Here is a 15,538-nt window from a genome sequence, read left to right as displayed (position 1 = left end):
GATAGTCATCGTCAGTTCCAGCATTCCAGGCTGTTGGTTTGGGCTAAGGTCAGGCAAAGCCAAGGGGTGGTGAGCTTTCAACCCACCCTCCCCCAATCGCCTTTCTCCCTCCCGAACTCAGACGCCCCACATAAGCGCTGCAAATGCAGCCTGCGGGCAAGTCGCCCAGCCTCAGCGAGAAGACAGAAATTCTGGAGGCGCAGAGGCACTCCCAAGGGGACAGCGACAGACCCAGCCAAGCCCTGCAAAGCTGCATTCGCCCCCTGTGCTGCGCGCCGCACGCGGGGGCGGAGCCGGGGAGCGGCGTGCGCATGCGCGGGGCCTGCCTCCCGGTGAGGGGGTGGGACGCGAGCCGGGGCGGGGGCCGTGACGTCAGGTGCGCGCGTGGCTCCGGCTGCGCAGGAACAGCTGGTGGCTCTGAGGCAGCCGGCGAACGGACAGGCGTGGGGTGCTGGGGACCCGCCGCGCCACTCTGCGGGAGCAGCCGCCGCCGCCTCGCACCACTGCACCATGTCCGGCCAGCTGGAGCGTTGCGAGCGCGAGTGGCACGAGATGGAGGGACAATTTCAGGAACTGCAGGTAGGGCCGGGCCACCTGGTTCCGCAACTCTGCTACCTGAGGCGCAGTGCCTCCCCTTCCTGCTCTCCCGGCCCGGGCCGTAGGCACCGGCAGGGCCCAGGGGGGTGTCCCTGGCCAGACTCTGGGGGCCGGTGGCCCGCGTGGGCCAGCACCCTCCCACATCCCAGCGCTTCAGTTCTTCATCCGCTTGGAGCGCCCAGTGGAAGCCCCCGGTCCCCCGCCCTCGCTCTAGGTCTGGGCCCCGCGCACCTCCCTCGCTGCGGAAAGTTGGTCTGTCGCCTCCGAGGGGAAGTTCCAGGCGTGTCCATGTGGGGGAGGCCTGAAGGGACAGGTACACGCTGGGACTCAGAACAGCCCCGCCCCCACCTCCGCAGGGGGCTTCTCTGCCCCCACCCTCACCCGCTGGCTTTTGGCAGCTCAGCTGCGCCTCTGCTCTGGTAGGGCAGCCCCCCACTGCAGCTCTGTTCTGGAAAATGTGCTTGGGAGACGTTCACCTTGAACCCCTGGGCTTTTCTTAGGAATGAGGGACCCCTGTCGTCCGTCTTTGGGGTTCCGGTGTCGGCGCCCGCTGCTCTGGCGCTGCCGCAGGCCGAGTTTGGGGTGGTGGATGGCATCTGTCAGTTCTGACAGCTGGGCTGCCTCTCTCTGCCACAGGCTGCTCCCAGCCCTCACGCTTCTGGCTGGGAGCCCGACACGGGGTGGGGTGAAAGAGGTCCCTGGAGAGAATGGCCTTGCGGCAGCAGGGCCCAGGTAGGACTTATACCTGATGGGAGTTCTCAGAGGCCTCAGCTACCCACTCTGGTGACGAGAGACGCCCCAAGAAACCCTGAGGTTGGCCAAGGGGACTCCTGGACCATTTTTGGAGAGGAGGCTGCTCCCTCCGCAGCTACCTGATTGTGTTTGTTTTTTTCGAAGTTGGGCTCCGCTTGCCTGAAATCCCATCACACACGCTCAGTCCTCATTTATCCTAAACATGTAGCTCTTGTCTGCAGCGGGCTGGCCTCTTACAGAGTCCAGAGGAGCCGGGGGAGAGTGCCGAGTTTGTCTGCATGGGTCTTTCTAGACATGAGCAGCAGGTCGGGGTGAATAGAGAGCGGGGTGCTGGAGAGATGGAGCAGGAGGGGGTGTGTGTGCCATGACAGCTATGCGCAGGGGGTAAGGGAAACGGGACCGGAAGGGTGTATCTCTTTCTTGGCCTGTCCAGCGTTTGTGGATTGTTGCCCCCTCCTTCAGGCCTAGGTCTCACCCAGTTTCCAGGGGACCTTTCTGGCTCTACTGCCATCAAGTAGACTCCGCCACTTCTTAACGCTTTGTCCTCCTGGGCTGGCTCGCAGGTCATGTGCAGCCATGGAGCCACGGCGGGTGGATGTTAGGGTCTGGGCTGGGAGAGAGGTTTTCTCCTTGACGCTTTTGGCTTTTGTCGTTCATCATTCCTTCCCCTTGCCCTGCCTTAGGATAAGGGGAGGAGGAGGAATCTTAACACTTCGGAGCTATGCAATTAATGCAATTAACAGCAATTAGACAGCAAGTCTTGGCAGGCAGAGGTTGCAGAGGAGACATTTGATTTGTTGTGTTCTTCTTACTTGGTGTCTCTGGAGCCCAGGTGTGTGAGGAACAGAGAGGAATTGGGAATTAATTGTGGATTTCGTCCCCTGGCGCCTAGCAAGGGCAGACCCAGTGGAGACTGTCATGTCTCCTGATTCTTCAGCGGTAGGGGAACTGCAATGGACTGGGTCCGTCTTTGGGAAGAGGGACCCTGTAGGCTCAGGCTTTGGCAGCACTGGCTGGGTCAGAGGCCTGTGATGGGTGGAAGGCCACAGAGTCTCCTGGGGGTTAAGGTCATCGACTCTGTCTTCAATTCATAGATGAGGACGTTAAAGCTTGGGCATGCTAATTAAACTGGGGTCACATAGCTACTCAGTGGTCACACTGGGGCTAGAACCTAGTTCAGCCGTCTGTCCTTGCGTTGGGAGGCCTCTCTCTGTCATATTAAATGCGAGAGGTCCGAACTCCTGAGATGAAAGTCTGTGGAATATGCAAATAATAAGTAGGGTGTACATTGTCTCTGTGTATGTGTCGGACAGACTTTGAGTTATGAGACATTTGTTGGGGAACGAGGAGGTTACAACAGGTGGGCAGGTGGGCAGGTGGGCAGATTGGAACTGGAACGGTTAACGGTACGAAGGATTTCCCCCCCCCCCACACAGTCTACCTTAATTTTCCTACGTCTACCTCAAAATCTGGGATTCGTGGGTTTCATGCTCATCTCTCCCCAACTGCGTCATTTGGGGCGCACCGTACAAAGTCTCTTGTGTTCCGTCTCTCCTTCCCTTTTACAAATGAAAAGAGGAAAGAGGAAACCTGATTCTCCAGCCCTAGAGGATTTGAAAGGTCTTTAGAATTCCTCCCCATCCCCCCAAAAGTCACACTCTCTGGGACTTTCCAGAGGAAAGGATCTGATTTCTTTTGACTGTGATTTGCATCTGCCAGGGCCTCCCTGGACTCAGGGGCAAGGTCATGTTGCAAGGGAGACTTTGTATTTGGATGGTTGGGATTTCAGCCTTGCTGGTGAATTGCACGTGGGTCTGAGACCGGTATGTTTGGCCCAGTGGCCTGTGGTATGACCACAGAAGGTCACTTACAGACAGGGTGGCAGGTGTTTTAATGAGCAGTCCTGCCTTACATTACTGGAAACCTGACCCAAGAGTGGCCTTTCCCTGAACCTGACCTCATAGAAATGCAGGGGCCTTGTGGGCCATTGTAAAGATTTGGGCTTTTACTACCAATGAAATACACATTCCTCTAGCTGCTGTGTATAGGATAGACAGCAGGCGGGGCCAGACCGGAAGCATAAAGATAGCATTATTTCATTAAAATCTTATGAAATGGATCTTGCTATCCCAAATTTATAGAGGGGAAAATCACACAAAGTCTCTGACAAAATCACTTACAATGGCTTGTAAGTGCTGGAGTCAGGATTTGAACTCACACTGGTAAACACCAGAGTCTGTGCTCTTAACCACTACCCAAGGCAAGTCTGTGCCCCTGTACTCATTTATGGGCTTTCGTTTCTATTCTATCTTGCATTGCCTTTTGGGCTTCTCTCTCTAGAAGCAGGTTGTACAGAAGGAACCCTGGATAGGGAGTCAGGATTCCTGGGTTCAGGCCTGACTTCTGCCACTATCTAGTATCTGACCTTTAGGAAGTCACCTCTTTGAGCTTGAGTTTCTTTATCTGCACAACAAAGGCTGACAATAATAATAATAATAATCGTAGTAGTAGTAGTAGTAGTAGTAGTAGTAGTAGTAGTAGTAGTAGTAATGAGCTAACTATTTGATCCATGGATCATCTCATTCAATCTAAATGACAAACCTGCTTTACAAATGAGGAGACTGAGGCTATGTTAAGCAACTTGAAAGTCAAGGAATCAGAATTTGAACCCAGGCCACCTGTGTAGGTCGGATACTTTTTGCGTTCCTAACACAGTGCCTTCCAAAAGTATCCTGAGAGCCTTAGTTCTGGAAGAAAGCTTTTGAACTTGCAGAGTCTCATTTCATTCGTGTGGTGCTTTAAAACAACACATTAGTCAGGATTCTTAGTTGCAAGTGATAGAAACCCAGTTTGAGTGGCTTTGAGCCAAAAAGGGGGTTTATTGGCTCATGTATTGGGAAGACCAGCGGCAAATGGCTTTGGGTTAGACTTTATCCAGGGTCTCCAGTGACATCTCTGTCTCCTCTATGTCAGCTTTATTCTCAGGCAGTCTCTAAAGATGACCATTGGCAGCTCCCGGCTGACATCGACCAGCTTAGCAAACCTGGTAAAAACAGTGCATCTTCTTGCCAGTAATTTCAGCAAGAGTCCCAGAGCTGACTCTCATTGGCTCAACTTGAGTCATGTGATCCTCCCTTACTGAACCAGTCATCGGGGTACTGATTGGTGGCTTGGTTACCTGTCAGTCCCTGGAACTCAGGACTGAGATCAGTGCCAGTCAAACTACACGAAATAAGAGTCGGGGAGGGATGATCCCATGAAGGAAAATCAAAATACTGGTAGTAAGAAAAAAAGAGGGATGCTGGACGGGTATCTTTTTGGGGGGGAAGTAACAGAAACAGTCTATATTCGTGATTCTCAGACTGTGTCAAGACTCCTTCACGGAGCTGCAGCAAGGTCACAGGGGCACTGTGGGACGATTAAACTTTCAAGGGAAACAATGACATTCGTCACGCACGGCTTACGGCGCTAACTTGGTTATTTTGCAGGTGCACGTTAGATCACGCTAAATCCTTTTTGATGATGTTCTGCTTTTTGAAGTTGGGTCTTTAGTGGTCTCTGATTAAAGTCAAGTACTGTGTGAAAGTCAATATGGAACGAGAAATGAGGGCATCAGTGTCTGATCTGATCTCAAGGTTTGGGAATTTATGCAGACCCTAACAGGCCCACATACATCCCATTAGTAAAAAATTTTGGTCATTTCAGAATGAAATAAAAATATTTTTTTATAAAATTTCAGTGCATTACTTTTTTCCTAAAAGGCTGCTAAGTTGTTAGGACATAAATACTTTTCAATTATGTGACCTAAGGACTCTGAAAAGTTTACTGAGGCGCTCAGGGCAACAACGAAGTTTAGAAATCTTTGTTTCATGTCCTGATGGTGGCATTGATAGTTATACAATTGTACATATTTGTCAAAATTCATGGAATTGTACACCTGAAAACTGGTGAATTGATATGTAAATTATACCGCAATAAAACTGATTTTAAGAAACCAGTACATGGCCCGTTACATATACCTCATTTCCTAGCCCTTTCACAGCCGAAGAAACTGAGGTACAAAGAGATGACATACTCAGCTGAGAAGTGGCTGGATGTGAAGTCGGTTTGACTACATAGCGTAATCACTTAGCTATTTATTATGTTATCCTGCCTGACACACCTGCCAACACCTCTACTTACTGCCCATATAACAGACATTATGAATCAAACCTTCCATGTGACTTAGACTCCTTCCCTGTTTAGACTTGATACAGTTTAGGTGAAGTCAGCTTGCCATCCTCGGTAGTGTTTCCATGGTGATGAGTCTTAGTTAAGTATACTCAGCATCCAGATATCTTTATTTGCAGTTCATTCCTTGGAAAGAGAACTATATAAATGTAATCTTTCGAAAACTTAACCACCAGAGAAGGGCAGAGCAATAAGGCACCACATTTTGGTGACAGCCATGGCTCTGTTGCAACTGACCAGGTCGCCTGCCAACTTTCGATGCTCCTTGGCCAGAGCCCTGTTTGAAAATGCCACGAGATGCCATTGCTGGCAGTTCTTGCAATAAATGTTGACTCAGGAGTTCTGACTCCCCAGTTCTGAATCTTACAACTCAGCCAGGTTGTGTTAAGAAGGTATCTCCAGATGTTTCACAGCTGTGCTGGGACCTGGAGCCATTAACCTCTTCATCCCGCTGGGGCAGAGCTTGAGTGAGGCCTCAGAGGACAGGTGAGGCGGCAGATTTTCAAATCCTCTACCAGGAACTCTCTTGTCTGTGTCTTCTACACGTGGTGTAGAAGGAGGGTAATCAGACGCGTAGGAATGACGCTACGGGCATCTCAGCTTACAGAGCTAATGTTAGTACTTCTAATTTTTAAAATCCATTCTACATTTTTGTAAGTAATATATATCTACATAGGTAAAAATTCAAATAAGAGGTGTGTATGAGAATTCTTATAACACTTGTTTATAACAGCTAGAAAAAAAGGCCCATCAGAATGGATAATTCCATTGGGCATCCATGGAGTGGGGTATGAAGAGCAGAATGAATATACTAGAGCTACATGTATCAATATGGGTAAATCCTTTAAACAGGAAAGCAACATTGAGTGCAAGCTTGCAGAGGGGTGTATATAGTATGACATGTGTAATAAAGTTAAACATTCAGAACAACACTGTGTATTGCTTACTGATACACATCTTTGTAGCACAAATATAAAGACTTGCAAGGGAGTGATACGGGCTGAATTCAGTATAATGGAAACTGAGACAGGGCCCTGGCAAGAAGCAGCGGCTCTCCCAAAAGAATCCCAGCGAAGAGTTTAAGGAAGGGGCTATTTATGGAGATGTGGCAGTTAGGGAGTGAGACCCCTGGAGCTGGGATCTGTCCTAGTCCTAAAGGGGCAGAGAGAGGGGTCAGTCACCAGAGTTTGGCCAAAGCTCGTTGCAGGGGAAGAGGACAGGGCTGTAGTGGTGAAAGGCTATGGGCAAAGCAGGGAGGCGACAGGTGGCCCAAACATCCCACCTGTCTCCCCTCCAGCCTGCCGGTCTTCTGTCCTGGCCTCCCATTGGCCAAACCTGAGTAGATGACAGAGTGGGACCCCAGGAGATGCAATCCAAAGATGTCAACACAGAGAAGGACTGAATTGATCTGGGGTGGGTGTGGGGGGCAGAAATAACCAGCACAGGGGTTCCTCTCTTTGGGGGCAGGGGATGGGACTGCCACCTAGAAAGAATACATAGGGGCTTTCAACCCTATGCGCACTATTATTTCTTAAGCTGAGGGTGAGAAAATGAATGTTAATATTATGTTTCTTTTCTATTATGTCATTTTTCTGGCCTTTCTTATATGTGTGAAATATTCCATAAAATGAGCAGGAAACCAGAAAGTTATCCAACAGTACCAAAAGGTGTATAGAGAACAACAGCTCTCTAGGCTCAGCATCGGTCATTTACGTGATTATGACCATGCAAATATCATTTAATGCGGAATCGAGTCTTGTACCGTGCTTGTATTTTCTCAGAGAAGTAAGTGTCTTGACATTTGATTCTTTACTGACAATATTTCCCTTATTCGTATCCTTTCTCCCCACCGAAAGCTCTGTCTTTAGCTATCCTATCAAATGTGTTCCTTTTCTTGGATTGGTCTTGAACTAGACAGTTGTGTGTGTCTGTAGGGGGTGGGGGGTGGGACTTGCTTTGTGCTGCAGGTCGGGTTCTTTCTCCACAGCTGCCTGTCTGCTCCGGTGCCCCCAGCACTCTGGGTTATTTTTAGAGGTAGCGACTTGATGCGAGCGTCAATCACATTTAATAAGCCGATGCTCCCTGTGCTGCGTGCAGAGCTGACTCCCAGTTTTTGGTGAGTGTCTACCGTGTTCCAATCCACTGCTGACAAGTTTAGAAGTAAAAACAGTGGTTTGGCAGTTTGGCATGCTCTTTGAAAGTCAAACATACATTTACCATAGGACCCAGCAATGACATTATATGTCCGCACAAGGACTTGTATGTGAATGATCATGGCAGAGTTATTCATAAGAGCCAAAAAGTGGAAATAACCCAAATTCCCAACAACTGGTGAATGAATAAACAAAATGTGGCACATCTATACCAAACTTTTACTGAGTAGCAATAAACAAATGCTAATACATGCTACAATGTAAGTAAACCTCGAAAACGTTAGGCTAAGAAGCCAGACACAAACACCACATATTATATGATTCCATTTATATGAAATATCCAGAAAAGACAAATCTATCGGGATAGGAGGGAGATGAGTGGTTGCCAGGAGCTGGCGGGGCTGGCAGGGTGTGCTAACATAGACGTAGGGATCCTCCTGGGTGATGGAACGTCCAGAACTGTGTGGGGTGATGGTTGTACAACATGGTAAATGGGTAAGAATCACTGAATTGTATACTTAAAATGAGTGAATTTTATGGTGTGTAAATTATACCTCGATAAAGTTGTTAAAAACAATGGTTTAGGTTCTTAGTTTGGTGGCAAAATACCCAATATGGTTGTTTAAAGGTCTGCATTCTTGGGGGGACTGTTTATTTAGTTGCTGGCTTGATGAGGATTCTTTCAACCAGGCTCCAAGTCCTTGCCCTTAACAGCTTTAAAATGACAGCACCCTGGGCAAGAGCTTGGTGATAATGAGTCTAAGATTTGTGGCTCCTCCTCTTACCTGATGTGGCTAACTCTGCCCGGGAGGAAAGCTCTTTTTTGCACCTTAATCTAGATTCTGACACTCGCTTCTGAAATGAAGACACTCAGCCCAAGTGGCAAAGGCAAAGAGTACTTGGGAGATCAAAGGCGTACCTCCTTCAGGTACAGGCCAAACCAGGGCCCAGGTGCAGTCATCAGGGCTCAGCCTCCATCTACCTCACCGCCTTGTTTTCTTCTCTGTTGGGTTTGTTCTCAGGCGAGACAGCCCCATGAGCTCTGGGCTCACACCCCGCTATCTTCAAAATCCATGGAGAAAGAGTTCCTCTTTTTCAGAAGTTGTGATAAGAAGCCCCACAACCAGTGATTCTGAGTCAACAGCGGGGTTGGGAGGCTGATGCTCTGATTGGCCAGGCCTGGGTCATATGCCCTGGAGCCCAGGCGGGGTCCGCCCACCCCCTCTCCCCCACCCCAGCCAGATCTCATAGCCCGAGTATGGCGGAGGGGTGGGTCTCCAAAGAAACTGTGGGGACTTTAACCAGAAGGGGACTAAAATGCCTGGTTGGCAAAAACAACAGAAGGCCTCCATCTGGCGACTGGTTCCATTTGAAGCCACTGGGCCGAGGTGGATGGGATAAAAGGCAAGATCGGATGTCCTCAGTGTGGTTCATCCTGCTCCTTGAAAAAGGATCTCAAATCACAGGTCCACTCAGGGGTCTGTCGGAGACACCCTCACGTGCGGAGAGTAGCTAGGTACTCCAAGGGGAGACGGGAATGGTACTCCCCCCGCACCTCTCAGGACCACCCCACGGATGGTCAAGAGGCAGCTGTTGTAAAACGCTATGGCAGCTCCTCAAAAGCATGAAACACAGAATCCTCCTGTGATCTGGCACCCCCACTTCTGAGCGTATACGCACAAGAACCCAAGCAGGGCCTCGAACAGGTATTTGCACACCCATGTTTATAGTAACATTATTCACTGTGGCCAGAAGGCAGAAGCAACCCAGGTGTCCATGGACAGATGGATGGATGAAGAAGATGTAGTGCACACACACAGTGAAATATCATTAAGCCTTAAAGAGGAAGGGCATCCTGAGATGTGCTCCAACATGGGTGGACTTTGAAAACATTATGCTGTGTCTAAATTAAGGGACACAAAAAGACAAATCCTGTATGACTCTACTTAGATGGGGTACCTAGAGGAGTCAAATTCATAGAGATAGTGTCAGCATGGTCGTGGCCAGGAGCTGGTGGCTGGTGGGGAACAGGAAATGGAGTTCTTGTTTGATGGGTTCAGAGTTTCAGTTGGGCTGATGAAAATAGTTCTGAGGATGGATGGTCGTGGTGGTTACACAACAAAGCGAATGGATTTAATGCCACTGAAATGTACACTTAAAAATGGTTAAGATGGTTGATTTTATGTGCGTTGTATCACAATTAGACAAATTAAATTAAAATGGTAAATTTTATCACAATTAAAAAAAAAGAGCAAGCGAGAGACAACTGTCTGGAGAAAAGTATGGGTCCAAGAAATGAACGGTAACCTTCCCCACTGCTGTGGGTCTGGGCTGGAATCCGCAGAGACCGGGTGTGAGCAGAGAATGCCCTGGGGGTACAGAGCGTGTCACAGCCTTGTTTCTGACTCCTCTCACCCCAGTTGTCTTCCTAGTGGCTGGCACATCCTGAGCCGGGAGCTGAGGGTGGGAGCGGACCAGATGATTGGTCTCCAGTATTGGATCTCCCCTGAGAAGTGGTTCTGACCAATGACAGACAGACAGACAGACCAAAAAAAAACTTTGGAGCATCAGAATGAGTCCATATACCAGGGGATAAAATTATGGGAAGGCCCATGGGCTTCCCATCCCTACCCAGTCTGATGCCTTAGGGGAGCATTAGAAATGTGCCTGTAGAAAAGTAAATGATGGCTCGGAGGGTTGGCGCGGTGTGGACAGCCGTCGTATGCCGTGGGTGGGAGTGTAAATTCGTACAGCCACTCTGTGGGCAGTTTGCCAAGAACTGTTAAAGCTGAAAACAAGCCTGTGCCCTCTGACCCAGCAGTTCCACCTCTCTTCCTCAGAGAGACTCTTCCCTAGGGGGGCGCTACCTCCAGCAGTGGGAATGGCTTAAATAAACTATAGTGTGTTTATAACATGAAATACTGCACAGCCGTAGAAAGAGCGAAGTACATCTGTACCGTTTCCATGGCTAGATCTTCAAGACATAGTGCTGAGGCTTCAAGACATATTGTTGTGGAATCATAGGTATATTTTGATGCTGTCGACTTTTTTTTTTAAATCAAATGTATGTGCTTTAGGGTATAAGCTATGCTGTTATAACAAAGAGATTCCCCCCAAACCAAAAGGCTGAAATGAGGTATCTTCTTTCTCATATAACAGGCCAGAGAGAGGTGGGGTCCAGGGTGAGTGCTGTTCCAGTTACTTATTGCTGCATAAAATGATAACTGCCTATGGCCACGCCACCCTGAACAAGCCCGATCCCGTCCGATCTCGGAAGCTAAGTAGAGTCGGGCTTGGTTAGTACTTGGATGGGAGACCACCTGGGAAGACCAGGTGCTGTAGGCATAAAAAATAAAAAAATAAGAGATTGTAAGCTGACAAGGTCCTTGCAATCTGTGGTCAACCAAGGGTTGCCTCGCCTAAAAAAATAAAAAATAACAAAACAAAACAAAACAAAAATCGATAACCGCATTTTGCTCATGGATTCTGTAAGTCAGGAATTTAGACAGGACACGGTCTGGGTGGCTTGACTGTGCTCTGTGGTGTCCAAGGCCTTAGCTGGAAAGACTTGGATAACAGGGAGAAATCATCTGGAGGTTTCTTTACCCCTCTGCCACCTGAGTTGGAATGAAAAGGTTTGTCTTATTTGAGAATATTGATCGGAGTGTCTGCATGTGACTTCTCTATGTGCTTAGGGTTTCCATACAGCATGGTGGCCTCAGAGTCATTGAACTTTTTGCTCCAAGAGCAAGTGTTTCAGCACATAAGGTAGAAACCACATGTCCTTTTAGGACTTTTCTTCAGAAATTGTATAGTGTCCCTTCTGCCATATATATAGCCACAACCCTATTTATATTTAAGGGGAGGGAACGGAGACCCCACCTCTCTGTGCGAGGAGTGCTAAAGGATGGGCGATCATGTTGTAAAACCATCGCAGGTTGGAAGCTCTGTCACATGAGGTCACCTGGGATCCAGGTTGGTCTGGCTGGGGGGGAAGGGACAGTGGGCTATGCCATTTGTATCACATGGCTTTCCATCTCTGGCTTCAAGGTGTCTGCACCTGTTGTTGACCTATCCCAGTCAGGAAAAGAGAGAGTAGAGACCAAGCCTTTCCTTATAAAAATGTGGTTCAGAACGTACACCACTTCTGCTGGCATCCCATTGGCTAACTCTTGGCCATACTGCTACGCCTAGCTGCAAGGGAGGCTCAGAAATGCAGTCTGTAGCTGGGCAGCCATGTGCCCAGATGTAACTCTGGGGTCCCGTTGCTAAAAGGAAGTGGAGGAGAATAAGTATTATGGACAATTCGTTTTGGCAACAGTGTATTTTTCATATATACGTATGTGTATTTATGTATATGTATATAGAAATAGATCTATGTAGAATGTAGAAATACATAGATGCATAGAATACAGTCTGGAAGAATGCATAGGAAAAGGTCTAGCAGGAACTGGTAACAGTGGTTACTTCCGGGGAAGGGAGAGAAGACAGGTGAGGGGTGAGTTCAAAGCTGACTCTAGCTGTCGTGTTTTAATTTTTAACAAGGATAATGTCTTCGCCTTTTACTTGAAATATGAATTCATACTGAAGAGGGCCTGGCGAGCCTCTGGCTGCTGGTGTTCTAGTCTTGGTATCATCTCCCGTGGTGGGACCCAACACCAAACGGTGCCAGGAGGTCACGTGACCTTTTATCTTCCAGGAGCTGGCATTGCCGGGACGCTTAGGCCAAAGGCCCCACTTTCTCGAAGCCTGTCGTCTAGTCAGGGGCTCCCTGTCCCCGTCCTCCCCACGCGGCTCCGGAGGGCCCCCTTTGGTACTCCCAGATATTGGCTGTACGTAGATGGCAGTTTCAGCACTGAAGGATTCAAACATGATTAAAATACAGGCGGTCTCTCTTCAGAGTACTTATTAGTTACACATGGAAGGCTGGTCACTGTACAGGGGAGAAAGTGGGTGGACTCCGCCTTTTCTGCGCAATTAACGTTAACATCGTAGACACCATGTCCCTCCTGATGGGACACGCTGAGGACACAGTGCTGCTTTAGTGGCGTTCTTGCACCAAATGCATAACCAAAATCTAATTATGAAGAAATAACAGACAAACCTAGACGGAGGGACATTATTCAAAACAACTGGACTGAGCTCTTAAAAAATACCAACGTCGCGAAAGACAAGGAAAGGTCGAGAAACCGTTCTCGACTGAAGGAGACCAGATACGAGTGGGCGTACAAGGCAGGAGACTGAACTGGGTCCAGGATCTGGGGAGAAATTGCCATCAATGGACAGTCAGCAAAAATACGAATTCGGACACTCTTCAAGGCCATGGTATTGTGTCGTATCAAGGTCACATTTTCTGCGTTTGATCATTGTACCGTGAATGTCGCTGGTCTTAGGACATACACGAGGAAGTATTTAGGACTAAAGAAACATGTTGTCTACAAGTAACTCCCAAACGGTTTAGAACAGGAGTAGGCAAACTTTTTTTTTTTTTTTTTTGGTCAAAAAAGCCAAGTAGTGAGGATTCTAGGCTTTGCGGGCCATATGGTCTCTGTCACAGCAACTCCGCTGTTGTAATTTCAGAGAAGCCACAGACGATATGCAAATGAATGGGCGTGGCTGTGCTCCAATAACGCTTATTTATGGATACTGAAATTTCAGTTTCATATATTTTTCACATGTCATGAGATATTCTTCTTTTGATATTTTTTTCCAGCCATGCAGAACCCGTTTTTAGCTTACTGCCCATACGAAACCACGTGGCTGAATTTGGCCTGAGGACTATAGTTTACTGATGCCTGATGTAGAAGAAGAACACACACGCACGCACGCATGCACATGCACACGCACACGCACATGCACACGCACGCACACGGGCAGAAAGCTAAATGCATTTCTGCTACACGCATTTCTCCACCGAGAAAACAGCCACTTTAAATACGTTCATTGGATTACTGTATTGCATTTCACGGTTCCTGTCCCTCACAGTGGTTTCTCCAAATTGTTGGTATTTGTCCGAGATGATCAAGTCTGGAGGGAAGGGCGTGTTTCCTGGCATGTGGCATTATTTACAGTGTTCCCTTCTCCTGGTGTAGGGGCAGTCTCTTGTATTTCCTTTGGCCTTGGGGCCCTGAGGAGTTAATTCCAGGAATGAGACGTTGAGGGAGGGTTGGCTTTAAGGGAAGAGGTATATTATTTTCTTAGTTGACTTAACCAGAACTGTCTTCATTGCCAGGATCAGGAACCCATTCTGGCCTCGGGTGGAAAGGAATTTATGAGTTTACATAACCGAGAGTGTTGGATACCATTATGTTCAGACTTGGTTCGATCCAAAGGTCGAGACAGTGCTGTGAGAATTCTGTCTCTTAACCACGTCTCAAAGTCCTGTTTGGCTTCATCCTTAGGCAGGCTCTCCCCACTCAGCAGCCCCACGTGTACCTGCCACCAGATTAGCAAACCCAGGAGAACGAGGGCGTCTCTAAACCAACACTTGCAGCCAAAGTCCCAGGGCTGACTCTCACTGGCCCAATATGGGCCGTTTATCCATGTCAGAACCAGTCGGTTGCCAGGGGATCAGAGGATACTAATTGACCAGGCCTGGATCACGTGACCACTCTTGGCACAGGGACTGTTACCTCTACTCAAACCCCCTGGACTAAGAATTGACAAGAGAGAGCCCCTCACAGTCACATTTGGTCGCGCTCATCATGAGGGAGGGTAGAACAAGCGCTGTCCCATGCTGCCGTCCCCAGTTCCAGTCCCAATTTTCTCAGCCACATCATCTCTAATAGATAGTTGTGGGTGTATCGTCTTCGCCGTCAAACTCTGACCTCTGCAGCCACGTCCTCTGACACGAGCAAACCGTGACAAATGACCTGTTCGCTTTCTCTTCTACATCGTGCCCGGCCTCCTGCATCCTTCAGGAGACACACAGGATCTACAGACAGAAGCTGGACGAGCTGACGGCACTCCAGACCTTGTGTAGCAGCTCCATCAGCAAGCAGAAGACCCGACTAAAGGACTTGAAGCACACGCTCCAGAGGTAGGCGCGGCCGCATAGCAAAGGGTCAGAAACCCAGCCTCAAAATGGCTCAGGCAGAGAATGGAAATGTTAATGGAAAAAAAAAAAACCAGGAGTGGCCTTAGGCATTGCTGGATCCAGGGGTCAAAGGGTAGTTTTAGGAATCTGGTTTTTTTTCCCCTCTAATTTCTGCCTTCCTCTAGATTGGCTTCTCTCTCAGGCCGGCTGTCCACTCATGGTCACCGAGCTGGCCTCCAGCCTTTCTTCCTACTGGCTTGGCCAGCCCAGCAGAAGTTCTGGGTGTGATCCTCATTGGTTGGAACTGGTCATGTGCCCACCTGTGAAGCAATCACTGAGTAGACCGGTTAGGCAAGACTAGGTTATATGCTCAGTTTATGGACCTGGGGGATGGGACAGGCCTTGAGCCTGTTGGAGGCGGGATGAGGATGAGAGGCAGTTGCCCAGAAGAAAGTTGTTATAAGAAGTCCCGCTGGGCAGATGAGCAGTGGGATCCTTCTCATGGGTGTCGGGGCTCCCTCAGGTTCACTGGTGCAGCGGGGGAGAAGTCTGGCTTTCCCCTCCCCCTCCCGGGGACATACTTGAGCTCATGACTTAGTTCAGTACCTGAGGCCAGGATCACATGTTCACTCCCCAATCCCGATGTCTTTGTAGTTTAGGACAGCCCCTCATAACCATAGGTGAAGGGGCTAGGCTCTGACCCCCTGCCCAGGTAGACAGGGAAACAGGCTCTGAGCAGCTTTTCCCAGATTACTTACGTGGGCTGGCA

General features: G+C 48.8%; 1 protein-coding gene and 1 non-coding gene across 3 annotated transcripts in view; both read left to right on the top strand.

Moving 5' to 3' along the window:
- Positions 1-364: 364 nt before the first annotated feature.
- Positions 365-15,538, top strand: part of TMEM120B (transmembrane protein 120B) — a 34,340-nt gene continuing 19,166 nt past the window's right edge. For both annotated transcript variants that reach the window (XM_023528204.1, XM_011355757.2), the window contains exons 1-2: positions 365-579; positions 14,654-14,772. In XM_023528204.1, coding sequence (XP_023383972.1) covers positions 511-579; positions 14,654-14,772 — 188 coding nt within the window. In that variant the 5' untranslated portion in view covers positions 365-510. The remainder of the gene's footprint in view (positions 580-14,653; positions 14,773-15,538) is intronic.
- On the top strand, positions 10,960-11,078 carry LOC111737044. Its single transcript, XR_002779333.1, has one exon. It is a non-coding gene; the product is annotated as a 5S ribosomal RNA (ribosomal RNA).

The sequence above is a fragment of the Pteropus vampyrus genome, unplaced genomic scaffold (genome assembly GCF_000151845.1).
Source record: "Pteropus vampyrus isolate Shadow unplaced genomic scaffold, Pvam_2.0 Scaffold23, whole genome shotgun sequence".
In the NCBI taxonomy this organism is placed as follows: domain Eukaryota; kingdom Metazoa; phylum Chordata; class Mammalia; order Chiroptera; family Pteropodidae; genus Pteropus; species Pteropus vampyrus.
This window is presented reverse-complemented; position numbering and strand designations above follow the sequence as displayed.